At 41.3% G+C, this 19,320-nt stretch overlaps 1 protein-coding gene across 2 annotated transcripts in view; it reads left to right on the forward strand.

Moving 5' to 3' along the window:
- Positions 1-1,909: 1,909 nt before the first annotated feature.
- cpne5a (copine Va) overlaps positions 1,910-19,320 on the forward strand; it is a 158,893-nt gene continuing 141,482 nt past the window's right edge. For both annotated transcript variants that reach the window (XM_066644150.1, XM_066644151.1), the window contains exon 1: positions 1,910-2,127. In XM_066644150.1, coding sequence (XP_066500247.1) covers positions 2,018-2,127 — 110 coding nt within the window. In that variant the 5' untranslated portion in view covers positions 1,910-2,017. The remainder of the gene's footprint in view (positions 2,128-19,320) is intronic.

The raw sequence follows: 19,320 nt of genomic DNA on the forward strand, positions 1-19,320 counted from the left end.
GGAATTATGACCTTTTCTCTAGTCTTTTGTTTTTTTGCTGCCCCAATAACATGAGTGTAATATAATCAGTTCCTTCCCAGCGTACTGAGATATTTACAGTACTTGAATCTCACTAAAAACCTACAATAGCAGAATTTCAACAGTTCACCCTTACAGCCATTTTATGAAACAAGCTGTCAAAAATTCCATATATTCAGGGGAAGGCGATCGTATCATCACTGTTCAAAGAAAAGCATGTTTTTCCGCTTTTGTTGATTTGTAGATTAATCTTTCAACACAGCAGCTGTCCTTCACGTTGTGTGAATATTTCATGATGAATGGACCAATAGAAATGCTTCAAATTGCTGAATAAATACTTTTTACCTTGACATTAATGTTATGTGCCCCAAGAGAGCAAGACACCACTTGCTTTAGCCTGGTCATAAGGTTTTATATCTGCACTATGTTGCATTTTCCATTTTCTGCTTCATTTTCCAGTATTTCTTATGTTAACAAGCTATTCATCTAAAAAATCCACAGTATAGTGATGTATCAGCTCTTCTGATGGTGTCAGTGAACCCCTCAAGGGGAACTGGAGAGGATAAGAGAGAGAAAGAGACACAAAAAATAGAGTCAGAGAGATTGAAAGGCTATGTCAGACAGTAACTCCCTTTTGTAATGGCTGTATTAATTTTGACCACTGCAGTGGGCAGTGTTCCACTTCTCTAGAGTCTACTCTCTCTAGCTGAACACAGGGGTGTGTGCAGTGTGTGGTGTGTACAGTGGAATGAGACAGAAAAGCTCCTGAAGACACACATAGATATACACACACCACTCATGATTATTCTTTTCTTTCCTTTTCTTTTTTTCTTTCACTCTCTCTATCTCTCCCATCATTCATTCTCTTTGTTTCTGTCTTTTTCTCTCTATTTTTATTTTCAATGTCTCTGTATCTGATTATTCTCATTCCAGTCTCCTCTGCTTCTTTTTCATTCTCCCTTGAGACTCTGACTGTCTCTCTCTCTCTCCCTCTCTCTCTCTCTCTCTCTCTCTCTCTCTCTCTCTCTGTCTCTCTCTGTCTCTCTCTCTCCATTGTGCTCTATCTTACTGTCTTACACTTTTTATATTTTGCTTTATATATACACATATTTTCCCCTTCTCTCTCTCCCTCAGTATCACTCACTCTGTTCCACTTTTCATTTCCCTTGCTGTCTATAATTCTCCTACTATCTTTTTTTGTAATTATCTGCAGACAGTGCTTAGTGATGAAGGCTGTAGTGGTCGTATAGTATTATGGGTGTGGAACAGACTGGTTCAGGCTGAGACTGGTGGGGAGCTGTCCGCTGCTGTGGTGCTGAATTGAGACACTCATTATAGGACACAGTGGTTAACCTTTACTTTCCTCTATAGGACGGAGAAGAGTTTGATTCACACCAAATGTACACCTTGCGCTCAGGGAGACTTTGTTGAACCTGCGGTGGTGTGGATTCTGTCACTGGAATGTCTCAGCAAGAACACAGCTGTACTTTGTAGAGTCTTTTTTGTGTGTCTTTAGGCTGAGGCTGGGCAGTGGAATGCAGAGCGTGTGTGAATCTCGCAGGGCGCTGTGTAATAGCCGTGTGTGGATCGATGCTGTGGCGCTGCATTGAGCAGCAGTCAGTTGCAGCGCAGCGGTGTGTGGAAAAATGAGAGGCGGAGCTCAGCTCTTACACTTCTATACACACACACACACACACACACACACAGAGAGAGAGAGAGAGAGAGAGAGAGAGAGAGAGAGAGAGAGAGAGAGAGAGAGCAGGTGATAGCTAGTGAGAGAATGACAGAGAGAGCAAACGAAGAGAGGGAGAGAGAGAGAGAGCGTCTCTTCGCGGACTTTCTGCATTCCTCTGTTCATCATCAGTCGCTCAGTGGTGTGTGTTAGTTGAGGTTCTTCTGCGTTCGTTCATCGAGTTGGGCTCTCGCGCTCTTCCCTCGCGCTCCAGGTTCTCACCTGCGCGTCCAGGCGTTTAAAAAAGTCTCTCAAACGCCCACCACAATGGAGGGAGATGTTATGGACAAGCTGGAGGACATGGCCTCCGTGTGCGATTTCGACCCCTTGGCCGGCAGCATTCCCGCCACCAAAGTGGAGATCTCCGTCTCCTGCAGGTACAGTGCGCCTCTGGAACCGAACCCCCCGGTCCTGCTCTCTGAGTGTGTAGGGTAGGGTGTAGCTCCCGTAAACGACCGAGCACTCGTTTCTTAGTTTGCACCAATATGTTTTGGTAACTGTTAACATCAGATGTGGATGAATCACTGATAAAGTGTTCAATCCCAACACTTCCCCGTGAGTTCAGCTGCTGTCAGCTGATGGAACCGAACCCTCACTTCTGCGCTCCTTACTGCAGACCATTCACTCCTCACGCAGCAGGACGTGCCGCTCCGATAGACTGAAGAGAACTCGTTCATCAGTACGGAGCTTTTGTTTTTCTATTGTTTTGCTATTAGTGATGGAGCTAATTCCTGAACTCAGACACAGCGCTCTGCTGGAACCGAACCCTTTGCTGCTTCTCCTGCAGACCATTCCCTCCTAATGTAGGACGCGCACGGTTTTGGTTTTGAAACTTGTGTGAAATTGTTGAACCCCGTACGCTCCAGTTGGACTTAGCGGTTCTGAATAATTTTATTTGTGAATATAACATTTTTACAACGTTTTTCAGTCCCAAATAACAAACAAATTTCTCCCAGAATTCATGGGGATGCATTTGTAACAAGTTTGGATTAAAAAATGGGGGCGAAATTATTGATAGAAATACACAAGCACAAATAGTTTGGCATTTTCTGTACGCCGTTTAACCGTGAGGGCTTTTTAATAACCGCTGATTTGGTTTTACTGGGAAAATATTCTTCTTCTTCTTCTTCTTATTATTATTATCATTATTTAATTTCCACGACCAAACACGTGTTGTTTTCTTTAGATATCAAGAAAAAAAAGCTTGTTTATGCTGAAAAATTCGTAATAAATATTGATTACTCCTTTCACCCCAGAAAATTACTGCGGTCTCTCCATTCGTCTTATGACGTTTCACCATAAAATAAAGACTGAACTTAATGTCACGGTAAAACCGAGGACTGTCGAGCGCGTCTGTACCAAACATGTTTGTTTCTGTTCTGAACCCGGGGTTCATTTTAACGTAGCGCTGTTTGGAAAGTCCACTCCCAGCAGTCCATCATTATTTATCGTGTTTGTCCATCATTATTAATCGTTGTGAATGAAACCCTTTGAATGTGTTGACTACAAAATAGTAATCGAGATTGTCAACATCCGTGTTTGTGGATACGCCATGAGCTCGCGCTTCCGTTGGGGGCCCTTGCATGCAGAGCGCCCCCTATAAAGACATACTCTGAGATTATATTTGATGATATTATGTTGCGGTAGCTTTTTGTTCTTAATATTTGTGATGTTTTTGTACGGATATGTGTAATTGTGTAATTGTGAGTGTCTCTCTCTCTGTGTGTGTGTGTGTGTGTGTGTGAGTGAGTGTGTGTGTGTTCTGTAACATAGCCCACCAAATCCAATTCAGTTCTGCCCGATCCAGATTCTGTTGAGTTAAAACCTCATCCAGTTGAAACTCGAATCCCTGCCGTCCTCCTAAAAGTCCACACTATAATACACCCATAAGGAAACAGACCCAAAGGTGCTTGGTTCACTCCCAAGCATTTGCTACAGACCTGAGACATCTGTAGGTTCCACCGGTACCTGGCTGTACTTGTGTTTTTAAATGAGCTCAGTCGCTCAGTTCAGATTACGATTACAAAACATCTCCCATGCATTCATACTCACTTCTTAACATTTTGTCTGCCACGCTGGTCCGACAGCCACTGGTATCTCAAGGAATTTTGGGTAATAGGCTTCTGCCAAGCACACATCCTTGATATGGAATGGCACAGTAAGCGTGCATAGAGGACACTAGTGAGCAAAATTTTGATCAGAAAACTGAGAAGTGGGACCCCTTTAAGCCTCTCAGTCCTCGTGTGCAGGTGCAGCTGGACTGTCTGCCGGACCATTCAGGTCAGGGCTTTAGTAAGCACCAGGCTGGGGGCTTTTCTGAGCCTTTATAAAGTCTCTCTGAATTTGCTTTTCCAATTCTCCTATAACATTAGCATATAGGTGCTACATCGTCCTCACCTTCTTTGACATCGCTACAGCAATTAATAATAGGCACTCATTCAGCTAACATCCTAGACTTTCCTGTAATTATACGCTTTGACTGATGTGATTGGCTGATGGATTCTGACTGAAAATGCACACAGAATAAATGGAGCAGTAATCGGAAAACAGTGAGTGGAGTTGAAAGCAAATCATGCTTCCATTTTGTTTTACACAATATGGCCAAAATTTTGTGGACACATACTCACATGTAATGAAGGTGGTTACGACGGATTGCTCTCTCTTTGCGGTAGTAACAGCTTCTATTCATTTGGGAAGGCTTAACACTTGATTTTGGGAACATGGCTGTGAGGATTTGATGGCATGAGCCATGAGAATATTAGTGAGGCCAGGTACTAATGTTGTAGTTAAACTCATAGGTCATAAAGTCATAGGATGGAGCACTTTAATTCTACAGAACACAGTTCCACTACTCCACAGTTCACTAGCTGGAAGCTTTATACCCCTCTGGCCAGCACATGCTCAATGGGCTTGTCACAGGATGAAATCTTATATGTACTTGCTCCATATTGTCCCATAATAGTTTTCTGTGGAAATGAAACAAGCTGTGTGTAAGTGTCCACAATTGCTGCAACTTTAAAGCAACAGTAGGTAATATTTTTACCTTAAAAGCTTCAAAATCATTGTGATTCTTCACTGATGTGTAACATAGAGAATAGAGCCTCTGTCATTGTTTCTCTGGGTTCATCACTGCAGGAACTGCACTATGTAATGTTTATAAGAGGTTAGGAAACCACCCCACCTTGATTTCTAGACAGTGCTGTAAGTGTATTACATTCTTGCTCAGAAGCAAAAACACTAAATTTTGCTTAGTGTTCCTTTAAGTAGCTGATTATAATTATAAGGGGTGTCTGTATAGTTCTGGACATGAACTATATTTGTCTGCAGCTGGAAAAGCTAGATGTTGGTGTGTTTAAAACATTCACCTACAGTATGTTTAATGAAATACAGCATTGCTGGAAATGCAGGTAAACAGTGTATCTGCCCTTAGCATGAAACCATAGCAAGTTTTGTTCCCATTGGGATGAAGGGCTTTGATGGTGCTTATGAGTCAGAGCACAACACACCCAGCTCCATAGACCCATTGAATATAAATACACTCCAGCCCAGTGGGGAATTCAGATATTTCTCTTGTCCTATATTTGCACTATACATTCTGACAGTACACACTCACTTGCTGCTCAAATATGTCTTTCCTCTCCCAGTGGTATGTGCAGCTGAAACACACATCTCCGTTATCCCCCTCTCATGTTTTCACACACACACACACAGTCTGGAGTGTTAAACATGTTCAATTAAAAGTCTCGTGTTATGATAAAAGTCAGAGATGGGTTTGATAAGAAATTCAATCTCCTCCACGCTGCCTTTGCAATCGAGACACCAGTCGGCCAAATTGCTCAGAGTAATGGGGTGGGCTGCTGGGGTGTGTGTGTGTGGGGGGGCTTCAATCATCTTGAGGAGGAATGGATACAGCTGGTGCATGTAATGCCTGCTTTGCCTCTGTAATAGTCACTTACAGTAAATTATGCATTCCAGCCCAATTTGGACTTAATCATGTCGCGGGCAACTCACAAGCAGACTGCCCCAATCATTCACTGAGCTCTAATAAGAGTTATTGCCTCTCTCTCTCTCTCTCTCTCTCTCTCTCCAACCACAAACTGACCACCTTTCCTGATTAAAGTGACTTCATCAGGTTTTGGACACAGCTTGTGGATGTAATTGGATGGAGTTAGAACTGAAGGTGCTTCATGCACCGCTTTAATGGCACATATAAATAATAATAATAAAACATCGCCAAAAGAGCAAACAGTGTTAAAGTTTCATTCACTCACCATTCAGTGCAGTGTGTTTATAGGAACAAAGCTGCAAAAACAGCCCATTTCACTGCCACATAGTTCCAGGGTGTGTTCTCTCTGTGTCAGCATGGGTTTCTTCCACATACTCAGGTTTCCACTCTCTGTCCAAAAACACGTAGGTAGGTGGTATTGCTGTGTGAGTTGTCCAAAGATGTGTGTGTGTGTGATGACTGGGTGAGTGTGTGACATTTTGCACCTGTGTGAATGTGTGAGAGAGTGTGTGGTGCCCTGTCCAGAGCTTCAGACCCACCACCAACCTAATGAGGAAGCTGCAGTTACAGATGAATGAATAAACAAATCCTACAGTGTTTTTGTTCCACCCATTCCTGCTCCATCCACACCACTACTGTTTCAGCCCGCACTGATTTATGGATGTGGGGTGAACTGTGGCTTATTTTTATTTAAAGAAACAGACTCTGAAGTTGGCCATCCTGAAGAAGGCTGTTTAGACAGTGGGAGAACTGTGCTGTGACCCTTGTGGTATTTTGACCAAAGCATGTCACAGATGTTACATTTAGACCCCGGGGAACTGTGTTAACTCGTGGAGAGGAGTATTATACTTCCCTATAAAAAGCTTGAGTTATAAATATTCAATGCACAGCTCTTATGAACTGTCAAAGTCTATTTAGTTGACAGCGGCACCCACTCTGCAGCAGTTCCAGCCTGCTAAATGTAAATGTGCGAGTGAGTGAATGAATAGATGAGCCCATGAGGGCCTTTGCATCTAAAAACCAGTCAGCAGATAGCCCTATGTTCCCTCCTTAACTAAAACGCTGCAGTGCTGAAATGCCATCACAGAGTGCAATCCTCTGTGAATGGTGCCATTTGCGCACACACAATGTTTGTGACACGGTGATGAGCCACGGCACTCTGGGGTCAGAGATTGCTGGCGTTTGTTTCCTGTAATTGATTTAGTGCAGGCTCTGTGCCTGGAGCTGGGGACGAACACGGAATAAAATTGCTCCCTTTGCCACCTCCAGAAATTCTCATAACCTGCTACTGTTGTTATTGGAGGAGGGAAAATGTAGGCTGACAAACCCAGGGAATTGAATCCTATAACCCTCATCACAGAAGCAGCCGCGCAGAGGCCCGGAGACGCCAGCCGTTTATTAGCAGTGATTATGCTGAGGGTTGTGACAGCTTGAAGATGCAATGAAGGGATCACAGGATTAATAGGCACTGAAAAGATCTGGGCTCCTAAATTTGCTTATTAGCAACAGATACTACCCTATATGACCACACATTTGCACATCCAACATTTCTTCTGGAAATAGGTCGTTTTAGGCTTGACATTGGATGTAGGAATATGTCTGTGAGGTCTTGATGGTATTCAGTAATGAGAGCATTAGGGAGGTCAGATCCTGATGTATTTCGTGCTGGATCCCAAACTGTATTTAAGATTACTGTACAGGTACTAATGTGAGCTTAGTACCCCACTACAGGGCAGAAATCCTGGGGTGGATGGGGGGACAGGTTTCCCCTTCCTGGAAAAAACAGGGAGTTGCACTTTGATGTAATTGTAAATAATAAATAGTAATATTGCATTGAAAAACTTTTGAGAAAAATGCATTAGAAGCATTTATGAAGCCCTGGTTGGGTCAGACATGCTAGGCTTCCTCTCTCTCTGCTCATGGCAGAAAAATGACAAAGAGATGAAAAGTGATGAGGATATTGCCTTATTCCTGAACCACAGGTGGGTAATATTGACTTATTTTTGCAGTTTTAGACGATTTAGGCAGGAACCCACTCTAAATTCAGAAGACCGCTGGAGGCATGAATGTAAAGAGACAAAAAGTGTTACAAAAGTAATCAACTTGAGTTACCAGTTTCTGTGGTAATTTAAACAGTGAATAAAAACTTACAGGAAAGTTCAACTTCAGCTACATACAAACAACACACAGTTCCACCTTAAAGGACGTGGAACATCTGAATGTAAATAAACCAGAAATCCATTTAAGAATCTGTTATATGAGGTCACACTATTATTTACAGTGTATATATGTACTATGTAGGCCATTCTTGGTATAACTGATTGAACGTACTACTTGTAGCCTTAAAACAACAGTACTTTGTTGTTTACCGGTTATTTTTCAATAAAGTCTACTTCAATAAAGTCTATGCATCTGCCCCACTAACCGACGCTTGGCATTGAACAGTGTGACCTAAAGCTTGATGTCTTTATCCAAAATGGATGCCACTTTCAGTACAGAATTCACTCATTATACAGGGTGAGTCAAAAGTCGCAAGACACCCTTTTATTTCTTTGGTATGCTACATGACCATCTTCCCATTGGAAAAACTTGCCCATGATCCAATATGGTGGCTTTCAAAGTGGCAGTCATGTTCCAGACATAGCCTAAAAGATAGGCACCCTCACCCATTACTTGCTGGCTTATTCAGAATAAATGGTGTCCTGTGACTTTTGACTCACCCTGTAGAGCTGTCTTAGTCTAACTAATAAATGCTGAATATATGAATCTAAACACTCCCTTGGAAATGCTTGATGGATTGGTTTTATGGAGAAACAACAAAGAAGCACTGTAACCCAGTGAGGAGTAGAGGTTTGTTGCAGAAGAGGGTGGTAGGGAGGCTGTATCTCTGAGTGTGGTGGAGGGGGTAAGGGAGGGCACTTGGCGCCAGGCATAATGTTCTCAGATGTGAGAGAAGAAACAGGGCCTGAATTATTCATGCAGTTCCTGTGTGAAGGTAAAATGGGGCATAATGATGAACCCTTCTAGTTTGGGGCACTCTTAAAAGACTTGATTAACTATTATACTGACCTGTAATCTCACACCTGATTCTAAGCTTTACTTAATAAGTGAAAGACAGTTCTGATTCTATTAGACCTTTACAGTCGTGGGACCTCAGGGCCATACGGCTATGACCTTTACTCAACTAGTAATCAATGTGCCAAACAGGGTTCTTTGTAATTGAAACCAGAGAAAAGCCACTAAAGCATCTTTCAGTGGATGGGTCCTCAAGAAATAAGATTTATGACCATTTGACAGGTCAATATGCTTAGAGGAGAATGTTAACTGCATGGTTCTGTTATGTTAGTAGATGCACATGCTGTTCTGAGTCTGTGAGTGGCACAACCGTATAAGCTTGGTATTCCCTTGCCCAAACCAACTGCAACTACCAACATTTGTGATCAACTTAGACCAAATATACTCTAGCTCTTAAACTGGTATCATTCAGGATTATTGGAATCTGTGCTATTCAGTGAACCAGCCTGTGTTTCCATAGGTTTTGATGGGAAACAAGGATATATCATCAGAGGCCATGTAATAAACGGGTTTTTACGCCATTAAAAAAACGATCTTTTCTGTTTTTATTTCCCAGTTTTCTTTTCTAATCAGATATTGGATGAAAGGCCATTTCCCATTTCCCATTTTACAAAATGTAAGGTGGTTCACTGGTCTTTTATCCAGCATGCCATTGAGGACAATAGCACACTGCCAATGAGCCAGTCCTGTCCCATTGTGCGATAACACTTTATTTAATACGGTGTGCTGACCTCTTTCTAGAGCTTCTTTAACTTGACATGCTCACAGGCCCCATCACGGATCCTGCAGAAGATTTGGTCTGGCTGGTTAGGAAAGATCCTTTCTGGTTCTGGACTCTATTTATGTTTATATTTATGAAAGTGCATTAAATAATTCCAAATTAGGTTTTCCATGCTTGTGGGAAAAAGCTATCAGGACCTTGGCACCTTTTATAAGAGGGAAAGATCACATGTCTAATAAAGAAACATGTAGTAGGATCTTACATCTTTAACAGCATAGAACCAACCAAGATGCTACCACAGCAATCAGAAATTGACACAATAGTCTTGCAAATCTATATTCTTCATACTTCAATAAATCTTAGAATTCCCACCAGCTTCCAAGTCCCAGCAAGTTCCAGTAGCTGAGAAAAACCCAAACCACCACGTAGTAATACAACAAAAAGAAATGTTAGGATGTGCCCTTTTCACTGGCTGTTAAACGTCCTTTTCCTTGAACATTTCTAGCCTCAGTGGTCACATCAATAATGGTATCGACCGACAGAACCTAGGTGTTGTGAGCTTTGTTATTGTTCCCGTTTGATGGAGTCCTGGCACTAAACATCTTCACCTTTTCCACTGGAAATGTCATAGTGCTCAAGATCCCCCACCTCTGGCTGACGTTGAGGAGTGGGAGAAACACAGTGGTCATAAATGTCAACACATCCCTTAAGGTGGCTTGTCATTGTTACTTCTCTACACCGGTCCACTGAATAATGTACATGATGTTTTCTGTTGTTTTGCAGGTAAAAGCCTCATTATGATGGACAATTACTGTAATATGGGGGTTGTGTTTCAGTCCCCCTTGATAAAAGAAACAACAGACACATCCTCTCTGATTAGTGGGTACACACTGGGCTTGAAAGTGTGCTCCCCCTGTAGAAGACATTGGACAGAATAGTGATATAGAGAAGTGTAAGAGTTAGCCTCAAATTTATGGAGATAGGTCCATGGCCAAAAATTTATGGCAAATCAACCACCTCATTTTCCTTTGGAGAAAAAGTGCTCATCACTGTTGCCTTGGGGGAGATTAAGCGGTGAAAACAAAAATAAGTTTTAAGTAACTCTGCTTTAGACAGCAGTATATAAACCTTACAAAGGCCTGCAGGTCTATAGGCACCAAGCCCCTTCCTGCTTGTTATCCTCGCAGTGGTAATAACTTCAACTTGGTGAAGGCATTTCAATGCATATTCTGGTATATTCCTGCCGCTGTTGGTAAGCCTCAATTCCACTGCGGCTCTTGGCTGCCGGTGCCGTGACCTTGCAGGTGTGTGGATTTCAGAGTGCTTTTCTCCTCTCGTTCCTTTACTTTGTTCACTCTTGCTGGATTTGTTGTGTAACTCTACTTAAACGCATTCTCTGCCTCTGTACCTGAATCATAAACAGTTATCCTCCACTCTCATCCATGCTATAGTGCACACTCTTAAACATAAAACCTCCAAGAAAGGAAAGATTCCATGAGCACAACTGCTTTTTATTTGATGGTCTATCAAACAAAGACCTTTTTCAGTCCTTGTGTAAACATATTTGTTATGTCCATTATGTGTTTGTGGACATTGTATGGGTTATATAGACTAGATCCCATACACTTTTGCACTTAGATGTCTTCCCATCGGCTTTTCTACCAATATAAATGTACATCCCTGGATATTGCCTGTTTGATACTGAAAAAAGCGGCAGGTTAACATGAAACACACCATGTTCTCATGAAATAAAAACACCCCCCTCCAGATGGTCAGCACAGGCATGGTCCTCAGTATTTCCCCAGTTCCTTTTCATCTTTCTTAGGTCACTGATTCTATCTGATTTACTGCCCCCACCTTTCTCACTGCAACTTTGCTCTGTAAGGTTTTCCTTCATGGCTGTAACTAACTATGAGGACATCGAGGTCAGGACCTTGGTTGTTTCTCTCATATTTCTAGGACACGGGTTTTAGACAGAATTTGGTCTGAATATTTTTGCTGGACCTGGCAACCTTGCTCTCTGTTTGCCGGTAGAATTGCTAACCTGCTCTCATAAGACATTTCAATTACTAACTGTCTTTAAATATTTGCTGAGAGGTATGTTATGCATATATTACAGACTAGCATACAACACTGCTGCTGTGACATTAACGTGAGGAGTTTGTGAGGGCAAATTGAAAGTTTAGTCACAAATGTGTGTGTAGCAGGGCTAATCAAAGCCTGTTTTCTAGCTGCAGCAACATTAGCTAAACAGACTTACTGCTGTTACAGCTGTTACCTACATTGTCAGATCGTGCTACCCAGTGTTTACTGGTTTAACTTTCAGAATACAAAGGACATCCTAACACAGGATAAAAAATATATATCACTTTATAATAAAAAGCCACCACAAATAAAACTGTAAGTAGTATATTTTGTAATTTAATTGTAATCTAAATTTGTTGTACATAATCTATGTTTTAGTACATTATAAGGACATGAACTGATTTAATTATAGCATTAATACAGGTATTTTGCATTCCTGCAGTGTGGACCTCATTAAAATTTAAATTTTAGTTATGGCCCTGCCTTCATATAATCGAGGAAGGGATGCTTGTGATTGGCTTAGAGATATCAAATATTATATTGCGATTAGTCAGTTGTCTGTAGATATAAAGAATATATTGCATTTGATTTCATGTGGTGCAGATCCATCTCTGAATGTGGTTGAAGTTATATATTCCTAATGCATCCTGGGTGTGTTTACCATAGGCTTTTCACATTGATGCATGGTGACAGCCTCAAATCTGCACGAAAGAATCCTCTCTCCTTACATTCATTCATTCATTCATTCATCTTCTGTTTTGAATGCTTCATCTTATTCAATGTCCTGATGGGTCCAGAGCCTACCCAGAATTTATCGGAAACCCAGAACAGGACACCGGCCAGTCACAGGGCTAATGCAGTAGTGATAATACAGCAGTTTTCAGGTAAATGAAATACATTCTTGACTTTCAATATTTGTGTAACATATAAATGTCATTTAAAATCTAAAATTTTCAAGGATTTTGTCATTTTATAGTAACTGTTGTGTAGTTTTGAAAGAACACTGTGTATTACTTTTACAGTAAAAAAATTCAGCTTCAAAATGACAATGTAATAGAGATGCCTCTGTCACTGCTCTCCTGGGCTGAGCTCTCCAAAAACTAGACTCTTCAACTTCAGAACCCCGGGCGGAGAACTTGACAGCACGGTGCTACTACGCTGTTACTACTACTGCTTCCACAGAGGCAGCGATCATGTGCCATTTCACTCTGTTTTAGCCTCTGCCTCAGAGGAAGCAAGGCATTATTATATAACATTCCGTAGTTCTTTCAGAGGAAGCAGTCATAACTCAAATGTGGAGAAATATTAATCTTCAGAATCTGCCTCAGAGACAGTAGAGCATTACAACATTCTGCAGCTTCCTCAGAGGCAGTGAGTTACATAACTCTCCATTCAAGCAAAACAAAGTAGATTTTTGCAATGCTCTTATAAATGATCAAACAGAAGTCTACAATAACAAAAAATAAAATTATATTGGACACTTGCCTCTTTTAAAGTAATTTCCAGCAGTCAGAGCAGGCAAACTGCGAGTGTCTAGGTGGAGCTTTACCAGATTATAGCGGGGTATTTGAAAATCTCCACCCAATGTGTGCTAACCAATCAGTAAATATTGTGCTAACCAATAACAAAATACATTCCTTCTTCCTCCAAGACAGCACTCATAACCATTTAGAGTAGTGATTTCCCACACAAGCTTATGAGTTCCATCAAGGAAAAAGAGCTGCAAGGGCTAGGGTTGGAGTCTAGAGTTAGAGTTTTGGTTTAGACGATTTAAAAAAAAAAAGTCATTTGAATGTTAGAGATCACAAACGTAGCATATTAATAGTTCATTTTCTTTAATTATTTATTTTTGTTATTAATGTGACAATTTAACAATAATACAATTTTAATACTAATACCTAATATATTTGAAGCAGCTTTGGGCCATTTCTATTGGCCCATTCCTCATGAAATTACAAAATGACAGTAACGGAGATACAAGGTTTTGACCGTGACAATATATCAATATATGGATTTCTTCTGCTGTGTTTGCTTTGCGAGCTCTGTGCAGCGACAGATAATTATCCAAGACTTATTTACTTGCATTGACACAAAGCGAAATGACTGGAGGTGCCTTCAGTAAATCCAGAGAATGCCATTAACTGTTCCCCTGTGAATGACAGAGATGGCCTTTCCTCAGGGGCTAATACTTTAACCAAAGGGCCATTGCACAAGTTGAATAGACATTAGATAGAAGTGCCCCTGGGACTTGGTGTAAAAGTTTCTTTGTGCCTTGCTGGGTTTTAAAGGCACTGGACCTGGAGGGGAGTTTGGTTTTCGATCCCATACTTTACTCTGGTCTGGCTGGTTGATGTCTCTGAGGGGGCATGTTGCTTTCAGCTCTTGTCTTTATTCTTGCTCAAGCATTAGTTCAGAATCATATTCCTGGAACATTCATCTGTGGATGGATCCTCATCTGACCACACTGCTGGCCAGACTGTTTAAGGCCTGAGATCTGAAAGCCGACATAGTCTTTCATGCTCTTTTGAGCGTGATGAAGGGAAGAAAGATCAGTTCCAATTTTGTGGATATTAGGCAGAGCTTGAATGGAGAGGCCAGTGGAGTGAATGATTATCTATGCAGAAAGAGATGCATGGGGGACAGGGAGGAAGAAAGAGAGAGAGGGGCTGACCGACATTCCCACAAGAGTGAGTCGAGGGGAATTCTAATACAGCTGCGGAATTTCCAGTACACAGCAATTTGCTGCAGAAGCGTGTATATCTATGTTCACGCGCTACTAAAACTGTGGATTTGTTTACTACAGCGATTGTCCTCTATCCTCTCTGCAGTTTATGTGGTGCCATCCATAATGAATCAAGACCACTGGAGCTAGGCCTTCAGTTCAGGCCAAAAAACGACAAAGCATTGGTCAGAAAAAGAGGAATAAATGCACATTATGATAATGCTAATTTCTACTAGTGCCCCCGTAGGATTTCGAATATCATGTTGGCTTTAAGGTAAGCACATGAACTAGTTTCCCAGAAGCTTGTAAAAGATATTTCAGATATCTTGTCTGAAGCTTGTAACACTCATATTAATGAATATATTAATATTAATATTATATGTAGCTATTCTACAGTGACTCCTTCAGTTAAACTGCAGTCACAAACCTGAGTGAGTATGTTAGCATGTTGTTCAGTCCCTTACTGTGAGTGAGTGAGTTATCTGGTTGTTAGTTGGTTCTTTATTGGATATAGCGTTTTAGCTGTGTATAATAACTGTATGTAATAATGCCATATCCATTGTTTCTTTAAAATACTGTGTATGGTATTTAAACCTTGGAGCCTCCAGTTTAAGGTTGTTTAGGGATCTAAAGTGGAACCAAACCTTCTACTGTTATTATTAATAATGTAGGTGCTGTAGCATAATTGCATATAAATATGTCAAAGTATAAGCTTGTGCATCAGTGCGCTTGTTATTGTTCTGCATTTTGATAGTGATTTCTCTTCAGTCTATGAGGACCTGAAAAGAGGCAGAGCCGCTCTATTGAAGGTAGATATTGATGGTTTGTTTTTACCTTGCTTTAAGCAGTGAATCTTCCTTCTTCCCTTGCCAACGTCACTGAGGGGCTCCTACGTTACGGTGAGTAACCACACAGATGGTGGGAAACAAACATCTGCTGGAAGGATCGATGGTCAGGGTGAGGCTAGGCCAATCGTTAATAGAGCTGGCAGATTGTGTGTGTGTGTGTGTTTTTCTTTTGTGCATGTAAATGTGTGTGTTTAAACCCAAGAATGTGTAGCTTTGGCAAAAACACAAACCAATTAAGTATCTGTAGATCTTTCTAATGTGAGGTCTTATTGATGTTGCTGATTCTAACAGGCATCAGTGTTCTGCAGGATGACTGCATGTTTTTTACACATCTTTTTTGTGCTGAATTATTATTGATGTCATTGAAGGATTCCGATGTGCAACAGTGAAAACCTCATGCAAATCTGAAATGTTTGCATTCGTTAGAGCGTAGAGAGCAGAGCCAATAGAGTCGGAGTCTAGTCTCAAATGTCTGGATTTAGAGTGCGAGTCACATCTTGGGTCTTTAGTTAAGGTCTTGTTCTAGTTTGACTTGTTATGAGATGCTGGCACTGCAGTAAACCAAAGTGAACCCCTACAAAACAAGTCTAGATCAGTAGATCCCATTCATTTAAAAGGAATTCATCATGATTTTGTGCTCAGATATTCAGTGTGTTTACGTTTGGTGAGCGAACGTTTAGGGAACGCTGACACACAAATTTGCATTCTCAACCAATATGGCTGCTGCTTTGGCTGCAGTGACCTGAAAGGGCAGAGTTTGTACAGCAGGACTGTAGATAAAAAAATGAGGATGAAAACTTTATTTAAAAAATATAAAAGTTCATAACATTGTCTGTGTTTATTATGACAATGTGCATAAATATGAGGCAGCCTGGTAAACAGTCAGTCAGGAGATTGGATGAAATGGTGTATATATAAATGTGAGGTTTGCAATTATTTGTCATTGTTCAACACACAACGAAATGTATCTTTAGCATTTAACCCATCTCAGGCAGTGAACACACACAAACACACTAGTGCACACACACAGTGCTGTTCCTTCACTCCCAGTGACCTTTCAGTCCTAAGCCCTCTTCTCTAACCATCAGGTCACAGCTGCCCAACGTATAAACACCCAATATACATTCATTCATTCATTCATTATCTGTAAGGGTCGCGGTGGGTCCAGAGCCTATCTGGAATCATTGAGCGCAAGGCAGGAATATACCCTGAAGGGGGCGCCAGTCCTTCACAGGGCAACACAGACACACATTCGGACACACCTACGGACACAGAGTCGCCAATCAACCTACCAACGTGTGTTTTTGGACTGTGGGAGGAAACCCACGCGGACACAGGGAGAACACACCAAACTCCTCACAGACAGTCACCCGGAGTGGGAATATACAGTAACTTCATAAAATCATTCCCACCTCCTTGTTTCTGAATTTGCCGTCCTTATGGGAGTCCTACAATCTGTAGTCCACCTGTTGCTCTCCCATTTGCTCACCCATTTCAGCCTCCTTAAGCAGTGTGTCCACTCACTGGCCACTGGTTAGGTCAACTGGCTTCTCTGATAACTGTCCTAGTGTGAGTGAATGACAGTGTAAAAAAATGAATGTTGGTATGTGTGAGTGAGTGAGTGAATGTGTATCTGCCAAGATATGGTTTAGCGCTCCGTCCTGGGTGGATCCCTAGTGCCCGATGCTGTCCTCCAGGTGAACGGTCGTTCCTGGTTGAGAGTGCGCTGTATGCATTTGGCTGCTGCTTCTCACCAGTGTGTGAACTGTATGTTGAATAGAATGGCGTTCTGTGCGGTGTTACTTGTAAAGTGTCCTTGGATATCAATGTGTGCTATATAAGTGTAACAATAAATAAATAATACAATAAGATACAGTTCTGTTCCCTCATTGAAGGTACAGAATATGTTCTCTTGAGGATACCACTACAGTGAGAGTTTTTCTGACAGTGTAGGACAAATGCATTTGTGATTCAGGTCAGTACTTTCACTAAAAGATAACTATCCTTATAGACACTGTACCTAAATTTAACAGCAGACGCAGATATTTCATTGAATTCTTCAGGGTTATACAGTATAGTAGAGGGGTGGCAGGCCTAATTCCAGGTGGGGCTGCTTGGGGACCTCTTGCTCTTTCTCATACCTTTAGAAAGATTTGTTAAAAGCCTCTTCAATTAATCTTTGACAATTATTTTTTCTTCAGTGCTGAGACCTGAGACCCTAAGGCGTAGGTCTTACCCTGGTACTGCACACAGTCATGAATCAGATAAAGCGCTGCAGTAATTCTGTGTAAATGAGAATCATTTATCATTTCACAGGAGAAGTGATTAGGCACCATACACCTTGCCCTGGACATTCACGAGAACATGGTGATAAAGCATGACGAGGACTAATGTGACCCTCTGGACATGTTCACTGGGCCTTTGGGCTTCTGTGGGAAAACCAATGTTCCGTTCCTAAGTGAAGTAGGCTGAAGTGGTGCTTGAGGTTTAATTATGCTGTACAAACACTATTTGTGGTGTTGTGGATAAGTTGCTGAAGTGCTGACATTGTTGTTTGGCTGCGGCTCCTCTTAAAACTGACGAGCTAGAAGGTACGCCGATCACACTGGAGCTAATGAAACTTCATAATGGGAATTTCTCTTCTTCCAGGGCTGAAAAGAAATTGCCATCACACAGGGAAAAAAAAGTCTTAATAACAGCTTGGCTGAATGCCAGCACTCGGCTCAAAATTGTGCTGGGGTGCCCATCCTCTCCCGCTCACCCCGGGGGAACTTTTTCTCTCTTTCCCTTGTTGGTCTCGCTCTGCCTTGCCCTGTGTTTTACACAGCATCGATCAAACCGTAGTAACAACAGACCCAGTTCTGCTGACCTCAATAGCTTTCAGTGGGATTGTCTCTGGAAGCATGACCTGCCCACAACAGTTTTTAATTTTTGATAACACTAAAAATAAGGGTCTTTGGCTTTGGGTTAAAGGGTAAAGTGGATCCTGATATTTCCCTCTCGTCCAGTTAGCACTCTCCAAACTCGCCGATCATGAATCATGCCTTCCGCTTCTCCGAAGCAATGAGAGATCAACTGCATGCTGAGGAGGTTAGAGTCTATTTTGATCTCTCAGGCTGAAATAGCTTCTCCCACGCAAGGGTGCCAATTATGGTGCCACTGGGTTCTTGGAGAGCGTGGATGTGAGGGGAATTGGATCACAGGTCCAGTGGTGTGATATTGCAGGTTCAAAGAAGGAAAAAGCACCGCTTTGCTATGCCAAAGTCACCCGTCAACACAAAATGTGGTAGAATAAGACGGGACAAATGTTTGTGTGGTTGTGTGGGTGGAAAAAGGCAAAAGCATCCACTTTTAAAAGCAGGTTCAGTTGAGACCAAAAGTTTATGTACACCAAGGCTAAAGACTATCAAATTCATTTCATACCAACTTCACACATTCCATGTCACAATATCTTTTCAGTTAGCAAGTAACTAGTAAGAAGAAATATGCATACAAATGTACTTTAAGTGTCTACTACATTTAATGTTTGATACAACTCAAAAAAGATACATTTCTGGTACTCAGTATTATAAAGTAATATTATATTAACTAATTTGTTATAAGTAGTTTAACTATATATTGAATGTTGGGTAAACTTATTGTAGAATAATTCTAAGAATTCTTCTAACCTAACCACAAAATATTATTCCTTGTCTGTAACCTGGGCACAGAACCCCACACACTCACATATATGGACACTTATGCACAAACAGTCCACCTACCAGTTTTTGGACTGTGGGAGAACAACCCAATGTGGGGCTCAAACCCACAACCCCAGGATAAACACACAAACCCATCCACATAAAACACAGTAAACCCCAGACCGTCCACCATCTCGGCTGAAAATTGCTGCACACTGGTTCTACATCTGTGATCTCAGATGTTCAGTTAATCAATCATTTACAGCTAATCATTTCTACTTAAAAACACCAAACAGGACTCTGCTAAATAAAAAAAAAAATACAAAAAGAATAATTCTTTGAAGATAATTGAATTGTAAAATTTTCTGCACTTTGGTTGTGTGATAGATTTATATGCTACATTATTGTTTTATACAAAACCAGAATCTTGGTA

Source organism: Hoplias malabaricus, chromosome 14 (assembly GCF_029633855.1).
Source record: "Hoplias malabaricus isolate fHopMal1 chromosome 14, fHopMal1.hap1, whole genome shotgun sequence".
In the NCBI taxonomy this organism is placed as follows: Eukaryota; Metazoa; Chordata; class Actinopteri; order Characiformes; family Erythrinidae; genus Hoplias; species Hoplias malabaricus.